Genomic DNA, 25,515 nt, shown 5'->3' on the forward strand with positions numbered 1-25,515 from the left:
AACAAATAAACAATTACCCAGAAGTAAGCCAATCCCGAGACCCAGTTCGAGGGGTCTCTTGCTACTGAGAGCTTTTCCGGGTTGACATAGTAGAGAGTCACAAAAACACTCAAGAGAAACGGTCATGGCTACAGTAATTTACATTTAATGCGACATGCCGAGGCACCACTCAGTGATGCATTGAGGGCGATATTGACCTGTAATTGGACATTGACGATGAGAGTGGTACAGTGTCGATGTCTGGTGGCGACTTTCAATGTGGGGCCATATTTTGGGCCCCGAACTCGATGTTCACAAAAATGTCCAATTAAACGTGTCGCATTACAGGCCTGTCCAATTAACTAAATGTCGCATTAAATGTAAATTACTGTACAAGATAAGATATGGGGGTCTTCGTAGCCACATTGGTTGCGCGTTCACTTACTAAGCGATCGATCGTGAGTTCAAAACTCAGGGCCCTCAATAGACCATCTTTGTGTTGTTATAGAATAACTACGTCCGAACAACAATTATCAGCGATGAAGATCGATTCAAAAATAAAAACATCAGGCTGTTGTGCTATTAGTAACACAACAATGATCATATCAACTGTCTCCTCTGTCCGGTCTACTGAACAATGGAATAACAAAAGGAATACTTTTACGCCTAAAACAGCTACTGTGTAATTTACAATTAATAGATACCATAGACATGTAACATGTACACGATTAAAATGGGATAAGAAAATAAGATAAGTTATGGCAAGTTCCGCAGTGTCCATCTGCTGAAAGAACAACTCACCCAAACCGGAGGCTATGAGGTCTATGACGGCGAGTAGATAAGAGACATAGTTCGTGGCGAATCTTTTACATATCTCGGATTTCGACATCGAGATGTTTATGACATTTGCCAGATGTGCCATCTACCCGAAGAATTTAAAGCACATTATAGGAGCTTGTCCCGTTTTGCCTAACGCAGCCCCATAACATTGTGACCCGCATTGTTCATAGAAAATTGTCGCAATGTGGTCTATTAGAAGACAACGTTCCAAACTATTGGTACCTACCTGATCGTTTCGAACTTGGAAGCCCACTGTTTTGACCGTCCTGTCGATCCGCCACAACCGTCCAGATGTAACGGTTTACGACAAGAGCGATCGACAAGTCATCATCATCGATCTCGCTATTCCACTGAACCAAAATCAAAAGCAGACCCACGGTCGCATAATTCGTGGGACTAAGGGAGATTCCAAGAAATGTTCTGATCGTTCTCACTGGAACTGGAATTGTCCTGCATCCAAAAGTCGATCATCCTTAGCACCTGCGCAATTGTTCGACAATTTCTTAGTCAGGACTCAAAAGCACGAGCATGCCGTTACGTGCATTCCGCAGCGCATAGGCGTTAAAAAGGACGAGGGCAGGTCGAATGTTCTAGATAGGTTCGCCTAGTCAAGAAGTGTGATAATTCTGCCAAAAAATCGAGGGAAGAGTTATTGGAAATAATTATCATTGCATAAATTCAGAAAAAAAAGAAAATCCGACAATCATATAAAACTTCATTAGATATTATGACTTTATTGCATCGGAAATGATTTTCCTCGGGGGCACAACTATACAGCACGATAGTCGTCGTTCAATATAACTTATTGATTCTCAGAGTCGAAATATAATAACAACACTATTCGATAATTTCTCTTCCCTATCAAATCGGTCCGAACCACAAGGAGATTATGTATGCATGAATCAATCAATAGGAATAGTTCGCTCTCGCTTGCCAATATGATACTACTAAGGCTAAAGAAAACACTATGCTATCCGATCATTTTGGTTCAAATTGTGCACTTTTGCTGTGTGCTGTGTTTTGGGAATTGTGATTTATACAATGCTCATCCAATCTTTATCCCTTACTGAAATTGTGTTCGTAGTCCGAATCAGTCAACTAAACCGCCTGCAGTGGTGTTTTAGTCCTATGTATAGACAACATGTTGACAAAGGTAAACATACGGATAGTACACACATGCATTGTATACCTGGAGTTGTGGCTAATTGTATATTAATGGTTATCGATGATGTCCGGCAAAATAAACTAATACTAGGAAACTAAAAACTATTTTTACAGGATGTATTTTTTTAAAGTAATGGATTAGTTTTTGTTCTCCTTCTCCTTCTTTTCTGCGTCTTCACTACTGCTGCTGCTGCCACTTGAGCTGCCGCTGCTCTCGCGCTCGGAAGCCATCTGTTGGTGGGAGACAATATTACACGTTAAAGCGCATTAGCGAATTTTTACTGTGCACAACGCAACAAACCTTTTTGTAAGCCATCTCAAACAACTTCAGAGATGATTGCTGAAGTGTACCGACGGTTTTGCGGATTTCCTCTGGATCGGCTTCGTCCTTGTTGGCTAGGATTTCCCGCACCTTGGCAATTTCCTCACGCAGTTTATCACACTAAAAATAGACAAATATATCATGAATACAACTACTCCCAGTGAGATGTAAACGATATGACCCTTACCTCATCCTTAGGCAATTGATCCTTGAATTCTTCCATTTTCGATTCTGTGTCGTGAACGATGCCTTCAGCCTGGTTAATAGCTTCGATGCGCTCCTTTTTAAGCTTATCTGTAGCAGCAAACTGTTCGGCATTCTTGACCATGTTTTCAATTTCATCTTTGCTCAAGCCACCGGATGATTGGATAACGACTGCAATTGTAAACGGGTGTTAACGCAACAAAATCAACAATAGTGTTGTTTTCTTTTTTACTTTGTTGTTCCTTTCCGGTTCCCTTATCCTTGGCCGAAACGTGCACGATACCGTTGGCATCAATATCGAAGACCACTTCGATTTGTGGCACTCCACGTGGTGCTGGTGGAATACCAACCAAAGTGAACGAACCAAGCATCTTATTGTCGGAAGCCATCTCACGCTCACCCTGGTGGACCTTGATTTCGACCTGCGTCTGGCCATCAGCAGCTGTAATTGGAAAAAAACGTATGTTTTACCCACGTTTCATCTCTTCTCTATACATATAAAAATCTCGTCCCACATATGGCTGGATGTATTCGGTTCAAGCAAACCATTTGTCATGACAATTGTCATGCGAAAAAGCGAAAACAGAATAGAAACTGAGAGAGGTTGGCGTCGACATCATGCCTCATACCGTATGTTTCTATTCTGTTTTCGCATTTACGCATGACAATTGTCATGACAAATGGTTTGCTTGATTCGGTTGAATGGAAAACACAAAGATTACCTCATACACACATTTCTACTTTGGTTAGTCGACAAAATCGATAGGCCCAGAGAATATCGATAATGTAATTTTCTTAGGAATTCCAGATCTGTCTACTGATTAACTTCTAACCCGTATTCTGAAATCCGATCGAGTCAGAATTGAAACGGATTGTAATTTTGCATTGTGTAATCCGTTCGACTCAAAACCAATCGAGTTGTGTAAATGTGCCAACCATGCAGTGCAATTCGACATGGTCGACACTGAGCTCCGTGTTCCATTTATGTGAATCAAAAATAGTTATGGATTTTCGGTTGCAATAAACACGCATTTAAAACTTTGAAAATTTGAAATGAAAAATCAGTTCTACATATAAGGTTTGTCCTATGTAAAAAGGTAATACATTCTCTGCATCAAAAAAGTATTTGGATAAAGACGAGACCGCATAAATAACACCGGAATTCCTTCGTTCGAGAACATCTTTATACGCTAGAGAGGTCGTTTTAACTACTTAGAAGATGAAAATTATCTGATAGCAACCTTTTCAGACCCGAGGTTCAGGTCAGACCATTCAGGAGTTTTCGAAAAATAAACGGACGACAAAAAATCATCTTATTGCCGTCTTCATCAACTGTTCAACGAAACGAAAGCGATGAAGCTGAATAAAATGTTGATGATAACTCAATTTTCATAACATTTTTGGCATGTCAGTAATCACACCTTATTTCAAATCACGTGTTTATATGCTATTGTGTTATAATTTATCTTAGGCGTCATGCACAAATTACGTAACGCAATTTCCTATCTCTAATACACAGAAAGTAACGCAACCTCGACCCCCCTCCCCCCCTTATCGCGTTTCGTAATTTGTACACGACGCCTTATGTTGATGAGAAATTTTGTTTTTTTTTCGAATATCAGGTATCCGACCGGATAGTGAGTCACAATCCGGTATCCAGCCGGATAGCAAATATTGGCCGGATAGGCCGAATACCGGATAGTTACCGGATATCCGTTTCATCTCTACTTTATATTATAGATAAAGTTTTGGTGGAAATGCAAGGAAATTCATAAAAAAAAGGTAAGTTAGGGTCAGGACTGTGTCTTCTACACTCTGTCCAACTTCTATAAGACCAGGTAATGATCTTGCTGATTTGTGTCATTGTAAACAAAACAATGCTCCAATTTATATTCTAGTGTTTAAGTATTGGTGACTACCATACATTGCATGATTTTCACATGTGTGTGTGCAAGCGCTGAACGTGAACGGGTGTTTTTGTATTTTTCAATTGTCAAGTTTCTATAAGACCAGTTACATTTTTCGTTGTTTTAGTTGTTTTGATCAATAAATCTGGAAAATACCGAGGGGAAAAGTGCTCACGGAAAGAGAAGAAAGATAAATCGACGCATTTCACCAAGAAAACGTTGGTATCAGAGAAATTGCTCGTCGGATTGGACGATCCCATCAAGTAGTGCTCAATATTATTTGGCGAATCCTCAAGGATACGGTAAGAAGGAGAGAGATCTACGTAAATCGAAGCTCTCTGACCGGGATAAGCCGGAAATAGCTAGAACAGCTTCGAATACCTCAAAATCGTTTCTGCAAATAAAGCAATATTTCAATTTAAATCGGGTGACTCGGGTGACAATTCGTCAAGTTTTGGTAAAAAATCCTCAAATAAACAGGGCTTAAAAGGTACAAGCTCACATGAACCGACAGTGGGGCATGGTATGTTATGACAAAGAATTTTTCAAAAAGAATACATTTTAATATATACCATAACGAAAAGTTCTTCAATGTATAGGTTATCTTTACTGACGAAAAAAAGTTCAATTTGGATGGTCCTAATAGTTCAACGACGTGATTTACGGAAGGAGGAACAGTATCTTTCAACCAGGAATTTAGGTGGAGGCTCGTGCATTTTTGCGTGGATAACGTCTCAAAAAAATCACATTCCAGCAAAACAATGCTACTATTCGTACCAGCAAGTAAACTAAGCAATGGATTAAGGACCAAAAACATATTTTTTTGGACTGGCCGGATCGCTCTCCAGACTTGAATCCTGTTGAAAATCTTATGGGGGATCCTTGTACGCAGCATCTACTGTTCGATATTGTTACCCCAAACATGGTTCATGCATGGATCTAAAACTTTTAATGCCTTGCATGGCGTTAAAAGTTTTAGAGTACAATAAGTACAAGGCGTTTATCTAAAGATTGCACCGACGACACGATTCCGTATCTTATGTCCAATATATCAACGTAGAAATACCGACAATGACAGACAATCATCCACAAAAATCAACAATGCAGACGATTGATCTGGCAATCGTTGGGTAGTGCCATATTCGCCCAGTTGAACAAAACACTCAACGTTCATATCAATGTTGAGTTCTGCAATTCGATGTAAAACATAAATACATTTGCAAGTCCGTGAATATGGATGAAATATGTATGTATTTTAAAGTCAGAATACCGATGTAAATACTCTACTAAATGAAAACGACAAAGAAATGCACTACAAAATAGGTAGGTACATCAGCTCCATTGAAGATGTCATTTCATGAACAGTTATAAATCTAACCGTCTTGGAAACGGCAAGCGCGTATTTTCCACCGAAACAGCAATCAAACGAAATTGATATTGATTTTCTTCATTTCCTTTTTCTACTTTACGGCAAAACTATATTACTTTTTTTCGACTCACGTTTAACTCTTTAGAGATCAAACATATCAGTTACATTAATGAAATACATTGAATCAAAAAACAATCGATCACAATCGATTAATTTTATAGATCGTTGAAACAGTCAAACACGTCTACAATACATTATATATGTTTCATTTAACATTCAAAATATTTACTAGATATAATTTATATGGCAGAACAACGTTTGCCGGATCAGCTTGTTACTAATAAAAACACACTTACCAGTCGAGAAAACTTGTGACTTCTTAGTGGGAATGGTTGTGTTGCGGGTGATTAAACGAGTGAACACACCGCCGAGGGTCTCGATACCCAGGGAAAGAGGAGTAACGTCTAGCAGAAGCACATCGGTTACATCACCAGCCAGCACGCCACCCTGAACGGCAGCGCCAACGGCAACGGCTTCATCGGGATTCACAGCACGGGAGGGCGTACGGCCGAAGATTTCCTGTACTGTTTGCTGTACTTTTGGCATACGAGTCATTCCACCGACCAACAGAACCTCCCCGATGTCCGACTTGGATACCTCGGCATCGGAAAGAGCCTTCTGACAGGGTGCGATCGTACGTTTGATCAAGTCCCCAACCAACTGCTCCAGCTTAGCTCGGGTGAATTTGAGGTTCAAATGCTTTGGTCCAGATGCATCCATTGTGATGTAAGGCAAGTTAATATCGGTTTGAACAGAGGACGATAACTCGCACTTGGCCTTTTCGGCTGCCTCCTTCAGACGCTGCATGGCCATCGGATCCTTGGTGATGTCGATGCCTTGTTCTTTTTTGAATTCCGCAACGAGATAATTCACAATTGTATTATCGAAGTCCTCCCCACCCAACATAGTGTCGCCGTTGGTTGACTTCACTTCAAACACACCCTTCTGAATCTCGAGGATGGAGATATCGAAGGTACCACCGCCCAAATCATACACAGCAATGATCTTGTCTTCGCTCTTATCCATACCATAAGCCAGTGCAGCAGCAGTTGGTTCGTTAATTACACGCAACACATTCAAACCAGCAATCTGTCCGGCATCCTTGGTGGCCTGTCGCTGCGAGTCATTGAAATAGGCAGGAACAGTTACAACTGCGTTCTTGACGGGCGTATTCAAATAAGCTTCGGCAGTTTCCTTCATTTTCATCAGCACAAAAGCACCAACCTGGCTGGGCGAATATACCTTACCATCGCCACCCTGAACCCAAGCATCTCCGTTGGAAGCTTTGACCACTTTGTAGGACAAATTTTTCATGTCTTTCTTGATTTCTGCATCTTCAAAACGGCGACCAATCAATCGCTTGGTGGCGTAGAAAGTGTTGGCTGAGTTTGTGACGGCCTGACGTTTCGCTGGCATACCGACCAACCGTTCGCCGTCTTTGGAGAAAGCCACATGTGAAGGAGTTGTGCGGGCACCCTCGGCATTCTCGATAACTTTCGCCTGTTTGCCCTCCATCACAGCGACGCACGAATTCGTCGTTCCCAGATCAATACCGATGACGGCACCTTTGACAGTGTCGGATCTGTGGAAAGGAGATTTTTCTATGAGTATCGATTCAGCAGATTGTGTTACCGATTTTAGTCGTTTTTATTCATTTGACCCTTTCAGAGACCAACTATCTGTATTATTTTTATGCGCCATTTTATGCATACATGTTCATGACTTGATTTGAACCTTCAGGAAGTTATAAACAGCGGTACACAACTTAGTCTAAATGCAGTCTTTTTTGCCGTTTTGTCTCAAATTCCAAACACTTAAACTTTATTGGCCAAAAATAGTACTGTCTCATTGCTCAAATGGTACTGTTTCGCGAAAGTAATTTTATTTTTGAATACAGTAGTGTCTTTTCTTCCACATGACTTCAATAAAATTGATTTGCAAATACCATTTTGACTCATATTCCGAACAGACTCAAATTCCGAACACCCCATCTTGAACAAAATTTACTGAACATCAATGTTTTTTTATCTATTTTATCCATCTGTTTATATTATTAGGCTTATTTATCAATTTAGCTGTAACAGACCCGAATTTATTCGTGTACATTTTTTATCTTAAGATAATTTGGTTGTTCTATGTTACACTGTAGCCATTTTCAGGCTATCTATCGATAAACATTTGTTTTTCAATAGTCATTCATTAAAAAATACGTTTTAAGCATATTTAACGACTAAAATGACGTGACAAAATTTAGAGCCAGTTCCTTGATTCGGCTGTTCCGAGTGTTGTTTCGACCGATTTTTGAAGAAAAATGGTTGTTTCTCCGTAGTATTTTGTGTGGTAAGTATTTATCATGCAAACAAGAAGTATGCAAGGTTTTAATTCTCGAATTCTAGTTGCACGGAAACAGCGGATGGTCACCCGCAAAATGTCCAAAGCCAACAGCAACCAATGCGAAATCGCAGAGTTCTTGGGACGATTTTTGTTTTGACCATCGTGTTTAATGCCCTCCGCGACAACAAAAAATTCGAAACGACTGAACGCCCAAGGAAAATGACCGCGAAAAATGACTGCCATAAAGCGAGCCTCCGAAAAATCCTTCAAGGCCTCGTGAAAGATCCGGTTCGAACTAAACTTGTCCGTGAATTCCCGGACGATTCAGCGACTGGTGGAGCAGGGGCGAGGCGGTAAAAGCCTCCGGAGGATCCCGATGCTGACGACGAAGCATCTAAAGGCGCGGCTGAAATTCATGAAAGACCTCTTCAATTGAATTGGACAGGAGAAAGGAAAGTTGTGGCGGAATATACTGTGGTCGGATGAGATGAAGGTAAATCTCATCCGCTTGAACGGGGAAAAAATAGGTCCATCGCCCAATAGACTGCGCTTACATGCCACAGTATACCACGAAGACATTCAAGCATGGAGGAGGGAACATTATGGTGTGCAGGTGCTTCTCCTGGTACAGGGCTGGCCCCCCTGTGCTGGGTGGGTAAGATCATGGATCAGTATCTCTACGCCCAAATCCTAAGGGATGTTATGCTCCCACACGCCGAGTGGAAGATGCCCCTGAAATGGCATCTCATGCAGTATAACGATCCGAAGCACATCGCCAAGACCATAAAAGATGGTTTCAGGATAACACAATCAACGTAAGAGTGGCCAGCGCAGTCACTTATAAACCTATGGAAAATCGTGGAAAGGTCGGTGCAAGTACTAACTCTAGAAACTTTTCAAGGTGTAAATTTTCTTGTTTTTATTTTTTTAATTTTAAAACCGGTCTTAATTTTTGTCACGTCATTTTAGTTGTTAAGTATACACTTAAGTCGCTTTTTACCCGGGGGATACGTGCCGCGTAAAAAACGCGTAAGAGAAAACCGCGTAAAATCTGAAATCCGCACAATAAATCTGTTTACATTGGAGTTTCTTTTTAAGTGGTTGATACGTGCTGCGTAAAAAAAAAAAAATTCCAAAATCAGCGTAGAAAAACCGCGTAAATTCCGAAATCCGCGTAAAAAGCGACTTCAGTATACTTAAAACGCATTTTTTAATGAATGATTATTATAAATTGATTGAAGCACTATATTGGATTATTTTTCCTCAAAGTCTTGTCACTTTCTTTTTTTGCTTGAGCAGTGGTCTTAATGTTGTGTCCGACACTATATATTATTACATTTAGGATGTTCTATAACAAGGCAAAAATCATTTCAAAACGGAAAACAGATTTCCATTTCACAACCACTAATCATTCCAACTTCTCACAAACTTCGTATGCAATACTCACTTGAATCGTAGATTATTTCCGAGGATTCCACCCTGTGTAGCAAAAAAAAGAATGATAAGTCAACTGCATTTATGTAAATTTACATTCAAAAAAATCGAGCGGCTCAAAGCTGAGCTCGATCTAACAGAACATGGGTGCTCCTGATAGCAGCAAGATGTTACACAAGCATTTCTGCTGCATAACCTCACTTCCACCCATTTTCCGACTATGTTCCATGTATCAGCGCCGATCACAGAAAAAGCTAGATTTTTTTTTTTCGGTACTTACATTCTGTAGCAGTGCCCGGTTCTCAACCAGAGAGCGAGTGAGGAATTTCGCCGCCTTCAACATTATTGCAGCAGTTTTCGGTGACACGCAGTGTGGCAGAAGAATACAAGATTCACGAAAATCACGTTTCTGGAAGTTATGATGCAACACTACACTTGGAGAATCGGTGTTTCCACAAGTTCACGAGCCACTATATCTCACTCTCGCAAACAACTCTATCTAGAGTCTTGGTTCGATTACAAATGAGCAGATTTGGCTTGTCTGACGTTCGAGATTCTTTGTGCGCGAGTTCTGGAAGGATCGCATTTATGAATGACGCATGAATGCCGGCCTCACCCTGGTGGTGAATTTTGGTTTTATGTCAACAAACAAGTAGAAGGGCACTCCGATTACGAAGGAGGTACAATTTTTGTAATTCATCTTTCCGAATTTCCACTACCCAGCAAACATTAAATCGCATAACAAACGTATATATAACATCATATGCCCTAAAATTCGGTTGACATATAATGTGCCTAACTGGCATATGCATGCAAAAGTGGAGGCCATATACATACATGGCAAATGCTTACCGAATTTGTTTGGATGAATATGCAACTTTGACCGGCTATAATAGCGATTATGTTGAAATTGAATTGCGATCTCATATGAATATATTCATGAATTGTCAAAGCACCAAATACGACTTTTGCCATACTTATATATGATTTATTACAGACATAGAAAAAAACAAATGGCGCAAAATATTTTTGTGAAATGTTTATTATAGCCTCACGAATCGCCATTTTTATATATGAGTATATATGTTAGTAGAAATAAAAATTGGTTGATTGACTTGTGTTGGGAGTGGAATATGAATGTTTAAAATGGCACAGATTGATGTTTGGTGAAAACTGCTCCGATGTGGGTTCGACCTCCGGTCGTCTGGATTATCATTCACCAGCTATTTCGCTCGGCTATCTGAAATTTAATTCAACAACGGTTAAAACTTTCGAGTGCATCAACATTTCATCGACATTTCAATATGATGTAATGATGTTTCAAGATTTACTTCAGCATGCAACACGATTTACTACAGTACTGAATCGATTTAAATTATACGCTTATACGACACACAAACTGCATCAGCGTAATATACGCATATGATGCGGATTAACTATATTTTACGACAATGTACATCATAAAAATGATGTTTATTATACCGAATTGCGACTTAATTTGATAATGGTATATAAAATCGAGTTTTTACATTTTATGCGATTTCAAATAAACACGATACATACTTTTATTGATATTATATGCGATTATAATTAATTCGGATTTCTTGTAAGACTTGGCCCGTGCAAAATTATACGATTTAATGTTTGCTGGGTCAACTCAAGTTTTGGAATATTCTGCGAACATATTTTTATTTTGGTGTATGTAGGTGTAAGGGACAAAAATTTCGAGAAGAAAAAAAATCGTTTTCTTTCTGTTTTTTTTCTCAAACTTTTCGTAAACGCATTTTTTTGCTTATCAAGTTAACAGCTAATTCATTTAATTTTAATAAGCAGCTTTTATTTGATTCCTAGAAAGTTTTAACATGTCCTTTCCATACAGATATATTTTTGCTTGAAAGAAAAATTACCCTTTCGTCTTTGATGATGAATAATTCAATAAAAAATTATCGCACCACAAATCAAAAGATAGAAAACTCCAATAAATTCTGTACATAGATAATTTGTTTTTGCAAATATGGTAGTGAGTTCTAATGTTAGCTAATATTGGATTTCTAGCCTAATGTATGCTCAAAACCCCGGTGAACATTTCATATTGATGCTGAACGTGTTTTTTTAAGCCGATCAATCAAAGTTCGGAGTAAATTACAGGAATACTGTCCCAAAAGTACCAAATGCTGTGTACCTCTAATTCTTTTGTCAAGTGTTGTTGTTCATCTCTAAATCGATGAGAAGCTTCAGTAAGTAGAATTCTAGCAAAAAAAATAACTTATATATTTTTTTAAATTCAGCTAAATTCGTATGATGAAACGTCAGAACAGCTCTTGTAATATTATACTGAACTTTAATTCGTTCTCCGGTGATAAAAGGTACACCATATACAATAAACTTGGGCATCTGTAAACTTACTCACGATTCGAAAAGCACTGAGTTCTCCTCGTTTTCAAGTTTGTTTTTTAAGGGACTTTAACGCGATGGTCATTCGTCCCTTCATGAGTTCTCCTCGCCACTAGACCGTTGAATTTATTTTTTCCTGTTTGCTATTGAATCAAAAATTGGCGGGACTTTCGAAACAAGTTTTGAAGACAAACCAGAGCGAATAAATTCTCTGTGTTTGAAGCTTCCAGCAGTTGAGCAATAAGCTCTCGAAATCGGATACTTTACGCAATGTGAAAGATTTTCCGTTTTCATGTTGTACACCCAATAAATTCCCGAAAGATGTAATCTCACGCTAAATAAAAACAGTTTGTTACAATATATAACGTTTTTATGTCACACCAATATTAGATACTAATGAACTGAAAAGTTTAAAGGCTCTTAAAAGCAAAGAACTGAACTGAACACCAATACCGATACTTTGCTATGCAAAGAAGACATTTACTGGGAAGAACAATATTAACACTCTAAGACCCAATTTTTTATTTGTCTAAAAAAACCCATTCCACTTTTATATCGAATTTCCGACATTCAACATAAAATAGTCCTAGCAGAAAGCTGCCAGCATAAATCAATGTGTATGTGTGATAGATGAAAATATTCTAAAGACGTACTAGTAGGGTTGAACATTGAAAATAATGTCTGAATAATTTGAAAAGAAAATCCGCGAAGCCCGTCTAAAGGCGGGGTTGAGTTGTAGAGGGTTAAGCTTGCCTCTTTTTCGTAGTTGTTCGAAGAAATTACAAAAAGAAACTTTGATAAACTCTTTCGCTTTAAAGGAATCAGAGGTACGAAAAAGACGTAATCACACATTAGAAAAATAGTTTGTTCCAATATATAGTATAAACCCGATTATCAGCGGAATAGTCTGGCAAGGTCACGCGGATTTGCATTAAAAGACTAAAAACAAGATACAAACACGAACAAAAGATATTTCAGCATGAAAAAATAGGTTTTATCAATACAGAAATTATCTAACTATCCATTTGTATGGTCATGTACACCAGTGGTCTGATAATGTGGAAGTCATGACCAAAACAAAAGAGCAAAATTCTACCATTCACTGACGAATTTCAGGAAGGACTATAGAATTACTATGGTACTCGCTTTCGCGGATAATCCGTTCCGCGGATCTACTGCTCGCGGATAATCGGAATTCACTGTATAACACCGACCATAAACTTGAACTACTATTCAGAGAATATAAAAAAAGCTCCAGAAAGCTTCCTGTTAATTGCACTTCATCGAAAAAAATTCAAAATAAAATGTATTTGATCGTGGTATTATGTTATCAATGGAATACAAAATAAACTCTTGCGCTTCAAAGTAATATTTAGTTCTAAGAAGAACCAACGATGGAAGCAAAGGGGTGCACAATAGCAATCATTTTCGAATAAATTAAGAACAATCAAGTATCCGATTCCAATAACAGTTCTTTACTTTTTAAGAACTAAACGACTCTACACGAAACAAAACGTGGTTCAACAATTAGAGCCCCCGCACACTGCAGACTTTTTTTCAGCCGATAGTTTGGTCGAGTTGGGTCGCTAGTGCGCACACCGAGCCAACCAAACAGTCGAGTTGGTAAAGTGTGCGCACACTAGCCAACTGTCGGCCGAATTTTCTCGAAAGACAGTATTTGTTGTCAAGCACAACGGAGAAGAGAACGGAGAAAGAAAATCAAAAAGTGATTCCGAGAGTATAGGGTACATCCCATTCTCAGTAATTCGCACGGCACGTATGTCGAATGCCAAAATTGAGAGCGAATTGAACTATCGACCGATAAACAGTCGTCGTGTGTACGTAGATCGATGCTATCCAGTACTGATTAAACGGACGGCCGATAGTTGACCGACCGAATAGTTTCAATGCAATCGGGAAGCCTATCAAACTTTTCTATCGGCCGGTACTGAATCGGTGTAGTGTGCGCATATGCATATCGCTCCATACTGATAAAGTCGTCCGAGAAATGTATCTGCATGACATGTTTATGTTTATGACATCACGTACAAATGAGAATTCGTCGCGTCAAACATCGGTTTGATATAAAAAATACCATACTCAAAAACCTATAGGAACGCAGGTATCATTATGCGCATATATTATGAATCGTGACCAGAATATATCGCCACAGTAAACAACTGCAACAGAAACAACCGTCGGAAGCGGCGGTGTCTCGCACGCAAACCTGGGATCCACTGATTGCCCGGTTAGTTTGAAACATAGGATACGATCCTTTAGCAATGTCCGACCGAGCTCTAGCGAGCGTCGGACGGCATACGTCTGCCCGGGGCGTTACGTTTGCCTGGGGCGATACGTTTGCCCGGTTAATACTTGTTATGAAATACAATACCGCGCCACAATATTTATAGCCTACTACACTTTTTATGAGTAGTGGTTTCTGTTGCAGTCGTTTTCTCCTGCGCTTTATTCCGGGAATCATTATGAATATATTCTACGGTTTTTTTTGCAAGAACAAAAATTTGCTCAGAAACTACATGTGTAATGTATCAATTGTGAGTCCCACTGTTGTAGTTGAAACGAATGAACTAAATGAATTTTCTTGAAAATGAATGTAAATATAAGCGTGAAAATAAAACGTCAAACGAAGAAAATGAACACGATGAATCATTTGTTATTCCACTGATGTTAGAATTCAGATCTTGTTTCGCGTAAAACATAGGTAATACGCCGCAATCTAGGAAAACATATTTTTTACATTAGCAATTAATGCCAATAAATAATTGCATCAGCTCACAGAAGACGTAATCAAGAGAATTTCTAGAGTGTGCTAATATCAGCTACAGTTCAAAATGCAACAGGATAACATTCTAGCTACGTTTAAAATTTTAATAATAGGTGAAAGTAGTGTTGGAAAGTCCAGGTAAATACACTGCATGATTTAGCATTCTTACCATTTCGTTCTATCCAATCTATTTTAGGAAAACATGTTCTTATTGTCTTAATCATTCCCACCATAAAAACATATCATGTGTGTTCCATGTTTCTATAATTAGACGTAAAGGTCCATTAACTGACTGAAGCTGTGTTTTTATCATTTTCTTTTTCGGTAGCTTAATGTTACGATTTACGGAAGATGATTTCGACAAGGACCAAGCGTTAACCATTGGAGTGGATTTTAAAACCAAAATAGTTGAAATAGACGATGTTAAAGTGAAGCTTGCTATTTGGGACACTGCTGGTCAGGAACGGTTCCGAACACTAACACCCAGCTACTACAGGTATTCTTGACTTCCAAACAAATGTATGATTTTCATCCCCGCTCACGAAACCATTTCCAGAGACGCGCAGGGTGCCATTCTGGTGTACGATGTCACAAAAAAGGAAACCTTTCAGAAGCTGGAATCCTGGTTGAATGAGCTTGAAATTTACGGCACGAAGAATAACATGGCTAAAATGATTGTGGGGAACAAAATCGATTCGACGGATCGGGCTATCAGCAGGGACGAAGGCTTCCGCTTCGCAAAGAAACACCGCACACTGTTCATCGAAACATCCGCCAAAACGAATGAAGGCGTGAGAGATGCATTTCAGGAGGTTGTTAGGAAGGTATGTTAATGAATATATCGTTATGCGGATGCTTATTGTAGATGGTTTCAGATCATGGAAACAGATGGACTATGGGAGCGCAATGAATATGGCGACACTTTGGGTCTAAACAGCGCAAATCCGAATCCAGGATCATGCTCGTGCTAATAGCTGGACGAACAGATTACGCAATAAGCCATAATTGTGCACAGCTACTCTCGTTTTCCACTATTTGGGCAGGTTTGCCTGGCTGCATACTCGGGATGGGGCGTACGACGGAGCAGGAATGTTTTTTAACTAAACTGTGTAGGTGGGAATGTAAGAATCTATAAACTTGTGCAAAAGAGTAGCTTAGATTTTATTGAGTAGTAATGTGAACCTTTGCGTTTGTTTTAATGTATCATATAACAATCTGATTTATTAGTGTAATAAATATATTCAACCGACTAGTTGCGCGTACTTATTTCCTTTTTCCTTGTTTGTATTAGAGAGGCTTTAAACTTTGCAGTTCTTTCGCCTCTAGTATTTTTTTTCAATGTACTCAGCGAATTACATAATCATAACTGTTTCCACTATTGATCAACAAACAGTAGAACCCCAATCATCCGCGAATTGAGTAACCTTGTAATCTTGATTTTTCTGTTGTTGATTTCGCATAAAAACATCACTTATAGGTTTCGAACAAATTATTTTAAGATTTGGCACATCTTCTCCCTAGAGATTCCTAGAGGAACTTCGCCGTCTCAACGTAGTAATTACTTGCGTCATTTTTATTAGTACTTAGTTGAGATTTCTATGCAAAACAACACGCCATGAATACTTTCTGAGTGGCAAGCTCTAGAATACGCATGACCACAGTGCAAGTCGCAGAAAATTTCTTTGACGAAAAATTCCCCCGTCCAGAACGGGAATTGAACCCGAACTCCGGCGTAATAACGTGTGACGCTAACCACTCGGCCACGGGAGCACAAAAAAGAAATAATAGAATAAAATAATTAGGCACATACATACTATCATTATATATCTTATAATATCTTATGACCAATTCTAATAGCAACTGGTTATTAGAGAATCATAGCTTAAAAGCTGTCTGATTAAAATACGATATTTGACAAAGTTTTTGGAGAATCAAAAAACCATAATACTAAAAAGATAGCAGTTTGCTGGGAAAGAATGAATCGTAAAGCAGTATGAGAATATAAATTTATTTTTTTTAAGTGTCAAGATGAGTTTTCATTTCATTTGCATATCCGTCCGAGAACTAGCGCGAATCTATCCTGCAGGAATGAAAATCCGGACTCTTATGAGACGGCTGAACTGTTCAACTGTGCAAAACTTCACGGTATTTCAAGTTCTGTTACAATTTGAAAAAGGTCTAGCCATCGACAAGGAACCAGGAGATCGAAGCAAAGGTAAGGTAATCCCAAAACTCACTTGAAAGTGGTCGCTCTTTTTAGACGGACCCCGGATTTGCCATCGACAGACATAAAGTCAAATATATTTGTTACAGTCTTGTTTATATGATGTACTTTTTGGTTGGTTTGGTTTAAATTTAATTGACAAGAACCTTTTTTTTAAATTCATATTTTTTAGATTTTCCGCCTCCTGGGCTGGTTCGTCTCAGTGACAAGAACCTAGATCCACCAATTGTCCTAAAATCCACTCAATAGAAAAATATAAGGTAATTTTGAAGCGAAGTATAAAGAAGATTGGGAAAAAAACTAAGAAACTGCACAGATGATAAAACATTAGGACACACTATCGAAAGAGATTGCGGGTACCACAAGGAAAGTACGCAGATATATCAGAAATGAAGAGAAATGCATAATGCGTACTTTTGCGTATTTAACACATTTGATCCCCGAAATATGAGTGATGTTTATGGGGGTTACTCTCAAAGTATACATTACAGTGAAGAAATTCAACAATATGAGAAAAAGACGGATGGGTAGCTCAATTTTTCTTGTAACACGTTGACTGCCAAGGCAATTTTCAGAAATCTGGCCAAAAATGGCAATTTGATTTTATCACATTATATTATTAAAAACTCAAATTCTAGTACATAAGTATCATAAAAAAAAAATTTTGTTGCTTTTTTCATAAAAATGGTAAGTAAACATAGGACGAGATAACTCGTAGTTGGCGTCCTTAAAAAGATCGCAATCTACGAGTTATCTCGTAGTTGGCAGTCAACGTGTTAAAAAAAATTCGAAGTACTAAGAGTTGACATTTTTGAAAAATCTTGAAAATTCTGAACAAATTTCAGACTTCATTTATACTATACTTATTAGGCGTGTGCACGTGGACATTATTCATAACCCCTACCTCCCTTACCATTGACAAGCATGGATATTCGCTTGTCAATGGTAAGGGAGGTAGGGGTTATGAATAATGGAATGGATTGGGGATCATTATATAATGAGAAGTGGAGTGGATAAGAAGTGGATATACCGAATAATCTGCCCGATTCTGCCAAAAGATGTATGCTGAACTTGTTCAACAAATTTCTGGAGCTAAACATTGTTCCGCGTGACTGGAGACAGGTTAGAGTTATAGCCATACGAAAACATAACAAGCCAACCTGCGACCATAATTCGTATAGGTCAATCGCAATGCTATCTTGCATTCGTAAATTGTTGAAGAAAATTATTCTTATTATTAAAATTATTGTTCGTGATATTCTTTTTCGTTTAGACAAATGGGTTGAAACGAAAAATTTGCTTTTAGATTCGCAGTTTAAGTTCAGAAGAGGTAAAGAACGAATAATTCACGCTTAACTTTTCAATAGGACCTAGGGGAAATTAGGGGAATTTGAACCCCTTAAGCAAATCGCCTAATATTTTCAAACCAAAACGGTCTAAATAAAAAAAAATGTCACATTGTATACATTGTATATATATATATATATATATATATATATATATATATATATATATATATATATATATATATATATATATATATATATATATATATATATATATATATATATATATATATATATATATATATATATATATATATATATATATATATATATATCATAATGTTTAATCATGATATCAAGCTTCTAATTACCAAATATATCATGAAATAAAAGAGATGATTTTTGGACATTATAATTTGATGCGGGGAGATTTGGACCGTCTGTGGGGTGATTTAGTCCAGTGTGTGTTTCATCGAAAAAACGTACTTATGTTTATGTAAAGTATTTTAGGATAATGTTACAATCAGTAACAGTGTTCTGGGATTGATACCAGGTGACATGGCCAAATTCCAAACCAGAAAAATTGCATTGAGACCATTTTGAATTCTACATGGATCTTTTCACTATTGTTCGAGTATTTTCAAACACTTTCGACGCTTGGTCGAAAGGAATCTGTGCTTGATGGTCTGCGTTGCTTTTTCAAGATCCCCCTTCTTCCAACGTTGTCTGCCCATCCTCTTTTTGTAATTCCGTGACATCTGGAATCAATTAGATCAAAGAAAAGCCTCAAACCTGTAGGATCAATCCACCCCACAGAAACGTATCCATGTCATCCCACACAACATGCAAAAATTAAAATGCAAATAATTTCATTTATTGTTATCAAACTTACAGTTTCGCTGCATCAAATTGTTCTTCTTATGTAAGCGAACAGAACTTTACTGCACAATACATGAAAAGTTTGTTTAATCAGCGGGAAAAACCTTAAAACCACAATCGGAAAACTCACATTTTTTGGCAATCAATGTGCTTGCTGTGGTCATGCTTCTTTCCACCTATCGAATTTTATCAGTTTTTTTTTACGTTAGGTACATACGGTTCAACAATAAAAGGACAAAATTTATTAAATTCAATATAAAATTCATGTTGAGCCGTACTTTTTGAGATGAAGGGGTGGTCCAAATCACCCCGTATGTCCTACTCACCCGTGTTACCCTACATGCTTATGGATTGCACCAACCTAGCGTTTTTGCTGCTCGCTCGATTTAATGATTTTGTCTCCAAAAAAAAGACTGAGCATCTAGTACTACGACGCAAGTGACGCGACGCGTCATTCTGCACGGTACATTTTCAAAACGTCAACATAACAAAGATGCGACGCTGCGCATAACGCGACAGAATAGGAAAGCTTCACGTCAAAGCGTTGTTTTCAAACAAATCTAAAGCGAACGCAGAGGACGCAAGAAATAAAATTTCCGCAAACTAAAATTTGTTTAAAATGATGTTCGAGAAAAAACTAATCAAATTGGTACGAAACAACGAGTATCTCTGGTCGAGGAAAAATCCACAATATAAAAACCACTACCAAAAAGAGAAAACCTGGACGCAAATAGCAGAAGTGCTGGGAGAGGATGGTAAGTTGCATTTAAACATTTATTTAAACCCCATTATTCCGCGCGGTGAATGACGTTAGATAGCAAGGTTTCTAGCGCTATTGTGGAAGCCACATTACTTTCCTGTTCCTATTTGATACCCGAGTCGAAAACATATGAGGACACGACTTCAAATCTCACTTAGTGACAAATTATAGACACGCCATTGGTCTTCGTCACCGTGACTTGAGCTATCTCACCTCATTCGTCGCGCGAAATAAAGAGGAAAATATCGTGATCATTTATTCATCATGCTTTAATCTTGTAGTTGCAACGGTGAAAGGAAGATGGAAAAGCCTTCGCGATAAATATGTTCGCGAGGAGCATGCGATATCGCAGGACTTAGCTTTGGGATCATCGGCACTAGCTGAAGCTCCATCATGGCCATATTATAAAGATTTGAGGTTTTTAAAAACGCATATCCGCAAAAGAAGGTGAGTTAGAAAACTATAGCAAAAATGACTTGTCGACAAAGATAACAAATCGTTCATGTTATATAATTGCCAGCAACCACGCTTCTGGATCTGCTCGGTCTGCTCGAGTATCTGAAGTAGACAGCTGTGGCGAATCATCTCATGAACCGAATGCCTCTGTTGATGATGACTTTGAAAGCCGAGGGTTGGCAAAACAGGAACACCACGATGTTGATTTCATAGAGTTCCAAGATATCGTTGATACGAATGAAACGACGTACACCGACGAATCTACAGGTAATGATACATCCACGGGACACGATGTCTTTACAGGTAATGATACCTCTACGAGACGTGATGCCCCTGCAAGACATGATATCTCTACAAGACAGGATGTGAATACAAGGCATAATACATCTACCAGACATGATGCTTTCGCAAAATATCTTTGCGAGTTGATGGGCAAAATGCCGATGTCAGTTGCCCGATCGCTGGAGGCTGAGTTTTTGGAAAGGTGCCACAGCGTTCTTAGTTTATACGAGACAGCTTGAGACAGGGACATGTCTGATTGACCGCAGTGAGGATATAAATGCTTTAAATTATCACCGAAGAGAATACGAAATAAAAATAAAAAGCATGTTCGTTCATATTTGTAAAACTTATTTAATTAGCCATTACGTAATAAGCAATTGCGTTACGCAGTAGATACAAAATTACTCGAGGTTAGGGGAAAACAATTTTTGTGGGATTGGTCAGGTTTGAGATTTCATCAGGTGTACGACTGGCTGTCGGAGATGGGCGACGGTGAGACAAGAGGACAAGACAAACAAACTAATAACGAGAAAGAAGAACCCAAAGGCATTAAATTCCTGTTCTAGACATTTTCCCAAAAACATCAATCGCTACAGACGTCGTTCTCAACACATATCTGATAGGAACATAGGGTTGTCTTCCTTGGGCCTCAAGGCCATCGTCTTCATCAGGTAGAATATTTTGATTCCCAGGGGTCGACATAAACGACCACTGATTTTGGGGGTCGACGAGGTCTAAAAATCGAACTCTATTACTTAACACCAATTTTTATTTGAAACTTTCAAGATACTGTATAAGTTGTGTTACGAAAGCCGACTTGTTATAAGGATGACTAATATTTTAGTAGAAAGTTTTTTTCTCTATTATAGTGATTTTCAGCACATTTCGGCTGGTTCGTCACTTATACTTCCATTTTTGGAAGAATTGAACTCGTGATCTCTGCGTGAGAGGCACTACGCCAGATCGCCTCCCTTTAGTAGAAAGTATTATTGTTGTACTTTTTAGAAACTCAACAAGTCGATGAGCTTAATCGTGAACAAATCGTGAACAAGTTCGTGCAAGATAATGTGTTTGAGCGTACAAGTCCTCCAGGCACATTTTGACTTGCTCTGTATTTGACACATACACTCGATTTAACAGGAAGGAAGTTATGATCAAATTCAAGTCCGAACATGTTCCTGATATGTTACTTTATAACAAGCTTGCACTTAGATTGTAAGTTGCCTTGCGATCTAAAATTCATTGGATTTGTTCATCTATCAATTTAATTCAAGAGATTACAATTTAAATTGGTGGAATGTCTCTAGGTTCATCCATCACACTGAATTTTCATTTTGACATAGGACTATGTCTTTGATTTCTATATAGGAGGGTCACTCTACGAAAAATGTAACGTTATATTAGGAGTTTTCGAACTCAAAATCGTTATTGCGACATAACAGTTCAGTTGAAAAGTTCATAAGGGCGACGTCTAGATGGCGCCTCTTGCAAAAATCTACTTGACTATTACAAAGCATCATCTTTCAATGGACACGTGTCAAAATTTGACAACAATCGGTCCCTTGGTTCGAGAGTTACAGCATTGAGAGTGAAGCAACTTTTGTTATTGTGAAAAAAAATGGAAAATCCGAATTTCGTGTATTGATAAAGCTTGTGAATGAGGAGTGCATGTATATGTGGGAAAACGTATGTATACGTATATGTATCATCACTCCTTGAAATCCTCGTATGAAACCTAAAGTTACGAATCGTTCATTCTGAGAGTACGCATAGGATTTTGAACTGCTGATACAAGATGCGTTGAAGTGCTCCTGAGTTTGTGAGTGAGGGATGCGTGTATGTGTGGATATGCGTATGTATACGAGTGAGGTTCATCCCTCTTTACAATCCTTACAAATGCATGAAAACGAATCGTTCGTTCTGAGAGTCGCGTAGGATTTTGTACTTCTGGTACGATTTGCGATTAAATGCTCCTCAAATTTACTCCAAACTTTGAAAAATCGGCTAGAAAAAACGGATGAACGTATCAATATGAAACGTTCACAGATGTTCAAGGAATACACTAGGCTAAAAATTTGCCTGCAAACATTAGAACTTACTGTGATATTTGCAGAGTTACAGTAGATTTTGTAAAGCACTATAAAAATACTGTGTTTAGCACTTTTTAGAAATCTATGCAAAAAATTTGAATAAATTCTTTTTCGTCAAAGAAACAAATATCCTTGTGCAAATTTTAGCGACCTTAAAGTACAACTGAAGCTGGAGTTAAAGACCGAGAGCAAAGTGGCCACATCGTCCCGCGCCTTGTAGCCGGTAGGTCAGAGCAACCGACTAAACAGTGAAGAATTACCTGACCAAAATGAATATATTTATGCGAAAGCATCAGTCGAGGTTGTTGACGAGGTCGTCAGTCGAGCAGCACAATCATTCAGAAGGAGCGGCTGAAGGTGAAGGTCGAAGAACATTGCAGTCATATTGAATGACGAGACCTACTTGACGATGAACGAAAAAACTGACAGGGAGACGGGTACTTTACGTTCTTCCCCAAAGAGATAAGATTTATCAATAAGTATCACGCGTGCCTAGCCTTGGTCAATTGTGTCTAAAGGTTCCGCCCAATCGCAAGTTCCGCAGGTCGCCCGAAATAGCATAGAAACATTCTTGTAAAAGGCTTGATAAATATAGGATTTAGAGAAAAATTTGGTCCATAAAATTCTCTTTCGTAGTTTTTTCTTCACTGCCATCCGAAATTAATCCATTTTTCCTTTTTTTTATCCATTTTTAATGCATAGGGGAAGGTGACCCGGACCCCCTAAATTTTAACGATGTCTAAGCATCCAAAATATTCGTTTTTCGGTGATTTCGGCAGTGAAATGTATAGTACAGGGTCTTTTAGATTAAACGCTCACGCAACAAATTTGATCAACTTCTACAAAAGTGAACCGATTTTACTTTAAAAAAAACCAAAATATAATTCATTTCAGAACATTTTCGATGTCACAACCCCTTTTTTCGAAAATGCGTTTTAAACGGTGAACAAAATTCTTCATGCACAACTGTAACATCACAACTTCGATGCTGTTGAAAATCCGAGTTGTTCCTTCTTTAAGTTCCTCCAAATTGTGTGGCTTATGACCATAGCAACGTGCTATGCTCCCGTGGCCGAGTGGTTAGCGCCACACCTAACATGCCGGTGGTTCGGGTTCGATTCCCGTTCTGGTCGGGGGAATTTTTGTCAAAGAAATTTCCTCAGGCTTGCTCACGCGTATTCTAGAGCTTGCCACTCAGAATACATTCAAGGCGTGATATCTGGAACCGTGGGGAATGCAGTGTTACCATCGACGGAGCGAAAAAAAGGAGCTATGTGATTTTTTTTATTGCGTGAGCGTTTAATCAGAAATACTCTGTATAACTATTTTGCTATGTTTTCTACTGATGGTTCATGAGTGTGAAGAAGCTTTTCTTTTTGTCTGATTTCGAAATTAGGCTGGACACCCAATTTACTCTTTTATATCTTTTATACATCAAGGTACAATAAAAAGAAACAAGTATGGATTGGAAATGTAATAAAAGGTTTCGCAAATACCTTGACAAACTGCGCTCGTATGACGATTTCTCTGACCTAACTACTGAGCTCGAGTGTTTCGTAGTTCATCTCAATACTGGATACAATAGTTTCCGCGCCCTTACGACGCGACGTTTAAAAGAGTTTATGGATTTTATCTTGAAAAAAAAACGTTGATATTTCACCGGAATACGTTTCAGAGATGAAAAAATCGGTTTGGAGTTAGGCCGGCAACTGTTGTCATTTTCCCCCGCTAAATATGATACCCACAACGGCGAATCGAAGCTACCCTACTCCACGCAATCACAGAGGACCTCGATACCTGTAACTAGGTGCCACTGATTTCAGCTAGAATGATTTTTTGAAAATACTTTGAAAATACTGAATACAGAATGTTTAAGTATTTGATGCCCAAAATCCGCTGAATTCGATCCGAAAATCACAATCCAAAAGGTGCGGTTTTTCTACACATTAACACGCAGAGTCACAGATCGTATGTAATTTTTAGTTAGAAATCGAGTTTGTTTCCTCAACCATCATCCCCTTAAAGCCTGATAAACGCTTACAATTTCCCCGCCAAACCTAGTAATCATGACTCGGAGTAATCTACTATGGGCCTATCGTAGTCATCGAAGAGGGACGTTACTAACAACAACTGAGCAGTTGTCCCACGCATTGATGCTCAAACGTTCACAGTATCCCAAAAGACCTGCAAAGGTGATCTTTCTGCACGACAACCTTCGGTTGCCAAAGCCGTCGGGGAAAATTTCATAGGTCTTCAAAGGGATGTGCTACTCTGCCATTCACAAGACAATGCTCCATCTGCCTATCTCATGTTCCGGTCAATGATCTTGGCTCAGCAGCATTTCCCTTCCTACGAAGACACCAAAAAATGGGTTGATAGCATTGGATCGACTTATAAAAACTTCTGCCTTAAACATGAAAGACGCAACATCTGAGTTTCATTCAATGCACAAAAAACCAACAAAACATCTTTGTACCCTCAAAATCAGAAAAAAAAACCTAAAACATGGAACCGAAACCATTCATGCAATGAATGTATATTTTTTTTTTTCGAGAATATCATGTTTTATATCCCCCTTCATCATTCCTAGGAAATAACATTATCATTAAACATAAAGGTTATTCTAGCATCATGCGCCATCGGGATAAGATAGGTCCAGCACACCCTTTACGAGTATCAAATGTCGAGGCTGACATTGAAAATAGAACAAACGCGGAGAAAACAACACCACGATGACAATTTCGTA

At 38.5% G+C, this 25,515-nt stretch overlaps 3 protein-coding genes across 4 annotated transcripts; 2 read left to right on the plus strand and 1 right to left on the minus strand.

The window, feature by feature from the left end:
• Nucleotides 1-1,533: 1,533 nt before the first annotated feature.
• Nucleotides 1,534-10,175, minus strand: LOC129769240 (heat shock 70 kDa protein cognate 5). Its single transcript, XM_055771353.1, has 7 exons — nucleotides 9,894-10,175; nucleotides 9,627-9,658; nucleotides 6,142-7,427; nucleotides 2,742-2,951; nucleotides 2,493-2,680; nucleotides 2,285-2,425; nucleotides 1,534-2,214 (listed from the first exon to the last, which is right to left on the minus strand). Exons 1-7 carry the CDS (start codon nucleotides 9,954-9,956, stop codon nucleotides 2,122-2,124), a joined length of 2,013 nt encoding a protein of 670 aa, XP_055627328.1. The 5' UTR covers nucleotides 9,957-10,175; the 3' UTR covers nucleotides 1,534-2,121.
• Nucleotides 10,176-14,676: 4,501 nt separating this feature from the next.
• Nucleotides 14,677-16,037, plus strand: LOC129768313 (ras-related protein Rab-18A-like). The gene is made up of 4 exons (XM_055769864.1): nucleotides 14,677-14,930; nucleotides 15,121-15,288; nucleotides 15,349-15,616; nucleotides 15,668-16,037. The coding sequence occupies exons 1-4, from the start codon at nucleotides 14,860-14,862 to the stop codon at nucleotides 15,761-15,763; spliced, it is 603 nt and encodes a 200-aa protein (XP_055625839.1). The 5' UTR covers nucleotides 14,677-14,859; the 3' UTR covers nucleotides 15,764-16,037.
• A 3,698-nt stretch (nucleotides 16,038-19,735) lies between these two features.
• Nucleotides 19,736-20,980, plus strand: LOC129770336 (transcription factor Adf-1-like). Of its 2 annotated transcripts, XM_055773083.1 has the most exons (4): nucleotides 19,736-19,936; nucleotides 20,223-20,388; nucleotides 20,462-20,700; nucleotides 20,760-20,980. In XM_055773083.1, the coding sequence occupies exons 1-4, from the start codon at nucleotides 19,801-19,803 to the stop codon at nucleotides 20,777-20,779; spliced, it is 561 nt and encodes a 186-aa protein (XP_055629058.1). In that variant the 5' UTR covers nucleotides 19,736-19,800; the 3' UTR covers nucleotides 20,780-20,980. The 2 variants fall into 2 exon arrangements, with proteins under 2 accessions (XP_055629058.1, XP_055629057.1); XM_055773082.1 differs by having other exon boundaries at nucleotides 20,462-20,980.
• The last annotated feature ends 4,535 nt before the right edge of the window (nucleotides 20,981-25,515 follow it).

Source organism: Toxorhynchites rutilus, chromosome 2, assembly GCF_029784135.1.
Source record: "Toxorhynchites rutilus septentrionalis strain SRP chromosome 2, ASM2978413v1, whole genome shotgun sequence".
NCBI lineage: Eukaryota > Metazoa > Arthropoda > Insecta > Diptera > Culicidae > Toxorhynchites > Toxorhynchites rutilus.

Coding starts and splice junctions, on each gene's coding strand:
- LOC129769240 (XM_055771353.1), bottom strand. CDS start 9,956: ATGTTGAAGGCGGCGAAATTCCTCACTCGCTCTCTGGTTGAGAACCGG. Junction 7,428..9,626: donor GGAAATAATCTACGATTCAA/GTGAGTATTGCA, acceptor TCCTTTCCACAG/ATCCGACACTGTCAAAGGTG. Junction 2,426..2,492: donor ATCAATTGCCTAAGGATGAG/GTAAGGGTCATA, acceptor GTCTATTTTTAG/TGTGATAAACTGCGTGAGGA.
- LOC129768313 (XM_055769864.1), top strand. CDS start 14,860: ATGCAACAGGATAACATTCTAGCTACGTTTAAAATTTTAATAATAGGT. Junction 14,931..15,120: donor AGTAGTGTTGGAAAGTCCAG/GTAAATACACTG, acceptor CTTTTTCGGTAG/CTTAATGTTACGATTTACGG. Junction 15,617..15,667: donor TTCAGGAGGTTGTTAGGAAG/GTATGTTAATGA, acceptor AGATGGTTTCAG/ATCATGGAAACAGATGGACT.
- LOC129770336 (XM_055773082.1), top strand. CDS start 19,801: ATGATGTTCGAGAAAAAACTAATCAAATTGGTACGAAACAACGAGTAT. Junction 19,937..20,222: donor AGAAGTGCTGGGAGAGGATG/GTAAGTTGCATT, acceptor TTAATCTTGTAG/TTGCAACGGTGAAAGGAAGA. Junction 20,389..20,461: donor ACGCATATCCGCAAAAGAAG/GTGAGTTAGAAA, acceptor TATAATTGCCAG/CAACCACGCTTCTGGATCTG.